Raw genomic sequence first — 5,007 nt, 5'->3', positions numbered from 1 at the left:
CCCTACAAATATATTTTTGTGGTTACAGAAAAAAGTACTGAAACATGAAATAAATGTATCCCATAAGATCAGGAACTCTCAGCCAAATCCAGAACCTCAATCCTGAGAAGAGGGATACAATGGAACAGGGCTGTAGTGAAAGGATCAGAGTCTTGCTAGCCAAATAATTCCCAGAATGGACAAGGAGCATCCGCACAAGACGTTAACCCAACATGTTCCTCAAATAAACTTTTCTGGTGAGAAAGCCTATTTTCAGTTACCAGTACCTTTCCCAAACTATAGTCCTCTGTACTGAAACAGTTTGTCACAGGTGTCTCTCACAGGCGACTTTTTCTTTTCCAAAAGACTTTTATGAAAATTCAGTCATGTTGGGGACTGACGCTAGAGAAAATTACAATGTTTTTGTTAATGCTAATTTTTAGAGTCACTGAGAGAGTCCAATGCCTTCAAGTTCTTCAGAAAAAGATAAAATTTGACATCATCAAAAAACGCACCTCAGGTTGCCCCGAGGTGGTAGATGCCCCATTCCTGGAATCATTCAAGGTCAGGCTGAATGGGGCTTTAAGCAACCTGATCTAGTTGAAGATGTCCCTGCCCACTGCAGCGGGGTTGGACTAGATGACCTCTAAAGGTCCATTCCAACTGAAACTATTCTATGATTTCATGATATGAAGAGGAAAACTTCAGACAAGGATCATTTGCACATGCTCTGTGGAGTCTTATTAGAAGATGACAGTTAATTCAGTCAACTGTTCATCTTCCACAGCTCCTGTGTGCCAATCCTAAACACTCCTTTCCTTTCCTATAAAATACACTGATCACACTCAGCTTGAATTTGAGTTTGCCTCTTCCTTGCAATTATTCCTACCGACAGAGAACAGGAAGGAAGGAGAGAGAAAAGGGGCCTTAGGGCTGGAGTGCTGTGACGGAGGAGATACGAACAGACAGTAGAAACACCCAATGCACTCCATGATGAAGAGAGAAATTTTTCCTCTGAAAACACAAATAATTCAGACAGTCAAAGAAAGTGGACTGACAAATGGGAATGGCTTAGACTGGGATTGCTGATGTAGTTATTGCTTCTCACCTCATTCTTTTCATGATCTGCTCCGGTTATGCAGAACTCTATGCTGCTTGTCAATCTGTGCCTGAGTGCCTACAGCTCATGGACTGAGGCGAGTCACCAGGGTTTTTGGCAGGCACTAAAACAATGTTGTGTAAACTGCAGTGGTTCATAAGATCTTTGCAGTATGACTGGCCAGATTTTTGGAAGAAGTAGAAGCTTTAGCTGTCTCAGTCTGTAAGAGCTTTAGTCTCAAAGCCTTTTGGTCGATCTTTTTTTCCTTTTGGTAATAACTGCATCTTTCTGCCCTACACCCTATTCCTCAAATACCTGTTGATACTCCATTCTCTGGAACGTCTAGGAATCAGCAACTGTTGCCATAGTCCTCTCCACACGTAATGATTAGCTGCATCTGGCCAAAACAAAATGAAGTTCCACATCTAGTTTCCAGCATATATAATTCAGTGTCCTTTCACGAACGAGCTGGCAACCTGCAACGACACCTTTTATCCATCTGATTTCTCCTCCTTCCAGCCAGAGCTGTATCAAAAAGTATCTTCTCATTATTTCCACTACCTGATCCCCCATCCAACCCACGCATAACTGATCGAAGAAGTGCACTCCTCCCCTCGTAACCCAGCCCCTCTCAAACTAGCTGCCCCATGGCTTGCCTTGACAGTATGCAGAGGCTTGGGCAGAGGAAACAGAGCTCTGTTAAGGATGCTCTTAGAGCCTCAGCGTTGCCTATCTCATCTTGTCATACCTGGACAGGGGGAAAGGGAAAGAAGGGGCTGGCGGCCACCTGGCCTGTGTCTCTTCACAGAGTGCAGCTCAATCCAGGCCATCCACTTCCATTCACAGTGGAAGTCACAGTAATGCTGCTTCATGCTGCTGCTGCAGAGCAGAGACCTTTCCATGGGGCAAACAGGGAAGGGGAGGAGGAGCAAAAGGTAGAAAATCCACTAAAGCCAAATTAATCTTGGAGTCTTTTACTCACACCTGTAAGCTCCAGCTCCATCCCATGCTCTTTGAGACATAAACTCAGACCATTGAAACATGTGATCTGCCCAACTGCTGATGAAGGATGGTTAAAGGCAGTAGGAGAAGAAAAGAAAAAGTAAGGTCCTTTGCCTGGATACTGATCCCCTCTGATTGAGTCACTACTGACAGGAACATTTTCCAACTAATAAACATGTTGTTGTTGCTATTATTAAACTGGACAAAATATAAAGCAGAAGGTACCAACAAGCATATCCAAATCCATAGCTGACTTTGCGAAGACTATTTCAATCTAGGTGCAAAGTCTTTGAGACTATACTGTTTCCTCAGAAAGGCAGGATAAAAAACTACACACAGCCTGCTTCTTCAAAAAACGTACTCTGCTAATGTGCAGTAGAAAAGGGAAATGAATTTTATACTGGTAACTACTCCTAAATGCAGTAATTCTTGCAATGATCATTTAGAAACTTTTTATACTTTCCACTGCAGGTTTCAAAGCACAAATAGACCTAATTAGTGTTGAAATAAGTGTTAAGCGGTACTCTGTGCCATCATCATATGCTAAACCAAGGGACGCATTTTTCCTTCTTTCATTATTATTTTAATGTGAGGAGGTGGGGAAAAGATGATCCACACCAAAGGAAGGAAAAGGGGGGAAAACAATAACAATTTGGTATCTCTTTTGAAAATTGCCCCACAGGCCAAACATTTTTATGTTCTTAATCATTATTAAATGACTTAACATGACACACAGAGCCTGCGAATGATTGCAGCCTGACATGAGAACGAATTACAAATGAAATGAAAGATCAAGCTGTATTAGAGGACTGCCTCTGGGAAATGAAAATCTTTAATTCTCTTTTATTATTGACATTTATTTGGCTGCCATGAATAACAACATAGCAGAGAGATTCAGCTATGCTTGTGCACTGAATAGCTTATCCCACAGCTCAAAACTGCCTTAACGTTTATCATGTTTGCTTTTGTAGCTGACACCGTTGCATATACTCTCTATCCATCTTGCATTTATCATGCATATAAAGTGCATTCTCTAATTTAAGTTCATTTCATAGTGAACAAACAGCTAAGATTAGCAAGTGTCAGTCCTCAAATAAGTTCCCAGTTGTAAAATTATCAAAGAAGAGATTAGTGGATTTGTTAACAACTCCAGTTTGAAGAATAAAATAAGTACCCAGTGAAAATTAAATAAGAGCACAGGAGGGTTACATGTAAGATCTAGGTTTACTACCGTTATTACTAGCTCATGTATAAAAACATTTTTATACTGCTATTTTTCAGCCAACTGTACAAGACTCCAGTGGAGTGCCTCCATATGGGCCGCTCACGTAATGCAGTAACTTTCTGGAAGCAACACTTCCATCATTATTCAGTGAGATACACATACCAGACTCTCAATGACTGCGTTCTATTTTCTTCAAACCACTCTATAGCTGCTAAATAGGGGAAGAAGCAAGCTATTGGAGAAGTCATTCACACTGCTGCTAAGAATGATCTCTATAGCAGTGACATACCTACTTAGTGCCTAGCCCTGCAGCCACAGTCTGAAGCCAATTCTGATTTTGAGGCAAATACCATATGAGTAAGCACCGGTCCCTCAGGTGCAAAGCTTCCTCAACGTCACTTGATTTCCAAAGGAGGAATTCAGACCTGACTAATAACTTAACTTGTGAAGGAATGAATGACTAAAATGTTTGCTACAGCACATGGGTTTAATAGCTTTATTTAGTCTAGAGGCATAGGTGGACAGAGTTAAAGAGACTGTCAAAAGGCAGGCAGTCATGTTTATAACGCTTAAATCTGTGCGCCATACATCATCAATTTAGACAGCACAAACTACCTGTATCCCTGATAGAACACCTTTTCCCCACATACTCCTTTGAGAATAGAAGAGTAGACAGCTGAGAAAAGCTAAAGTGAGACTTTCTCCTCAAAGCAAAAAAACCTGGAAATTCACTTAGTACTGGATTTCATTCCCTCCTCTTCACAAATGTTTAAATATACTATACTGTTGCACAGCTGTTCTCAGCAGGCATAGTGTGTTCTTGTTTGCAGCAAAGATGGCTACACAGATAAAATCTCAAGTCATAAAAATCTGAGTAAAACCAACTGGATCAATATTTTAGATCTCTGTTATAAAAAAAGAACTTAAGATGTTCAGAGCTAAATTCTCAGGCTTTCTTGTGAAATATTAACTTCTTAAATTCAGCATCTTAAAACAATTAAAAGCCTAACAGATGAGAAACACAGAGTAACATCGACAGGCAAACACTCTGACTACCATTCACCAGTTACCATTTGTAAAACTGTGACTTGTAATTGATTAACTAGAATGTTTACTGAGAGAGACAATGGAGATTTCAAAAATATACCTGTAGCCATTACAGTGTCATCTTTCCCCTGGGTAAAGACTACGATTCGTTGCCGTTTAGTGTTCACCTTTGGCAGGGCTTGTGTCATCCGGGCTATCTCTTTAATGTCTTCAGTCTATTAACAGAGAGAAAGAAAATTCTTGTTACCAGCATACTAGAGCAGTGAGAGATTAGAACTTTATTAGCAGATCAAAGATTTATTTTCTTATGGTTAGGTGTAAAATAGACTTTTATTGTCACTACAGGAAGATTTTTAGAAGGAGGAATACTTCATTCTCCTAAGGGTTTATGAAGTGCTATGAAACCATTGGTTTTAATCTTGATAATGATAGTTCAGCTATTGCAATTGCTGCAAAACTGCAAAGCTAAGAAAAGAATTACAGAGACTTTCCTAATGAGCAATTAGTGGGTTTCTTTGCTGCTGACTGGATTCTAACCTTACCTATCATAAAATTAAAAATAAAATTGGTAAGAGAATACTGCGGATAAACTCTAAGCCTGGTTTTCATCTAATTTAGCCAGGTTTTATTGTACTGTAATCCCTCTGATTTCAGC

The 5,007-nt window shown here is 40.0% G+C and overlaps 1 protein-coding gene across 1 annotated transcript in view; it reads right to left on the bottom strand.

Annotated features, from left to right (window-relative positions):
* Positions 1–5,007, bottom strand: part of ADK (adenosine kinase) — a 156,196-nt gene that overhangs the window by 37,591 nt on the left and 113,598 nt on the right. The window contains exon 5 of the mRNA XM_010139663.1: positions 4,453–4,567. Within this exon, the coding sequence (XP_010137965.1) occupies positions 4,453–4,567 (115 nt within the window). The remainder of the gene's footprint in view (positions 1–4,452; positions 4,568–5,007) is intronic.

The sequence above is a fragment of the Buceros rhinoceros genome, unplaced genomic scaffold, assembly GCF_000710305.1.
Source record: "Buceros rhinoceros silvestris isolate BGI_N320 unplaced genomic scaffold, ASM71030v1 scaffold677, whole genome shotgun sequence".
NCBI classification, from domain to species: domain Eukaryota; kingdom Metazoa; phylum Chordata; class Aves; order Bucerotiformes; family Bucerotidae; genus Buceros; species Buceros rhinoceros.
Note: the sequence above shows the minus strand (reverse complement) of the source record. Positions and strands in the feature narration are given on the sequence as shown.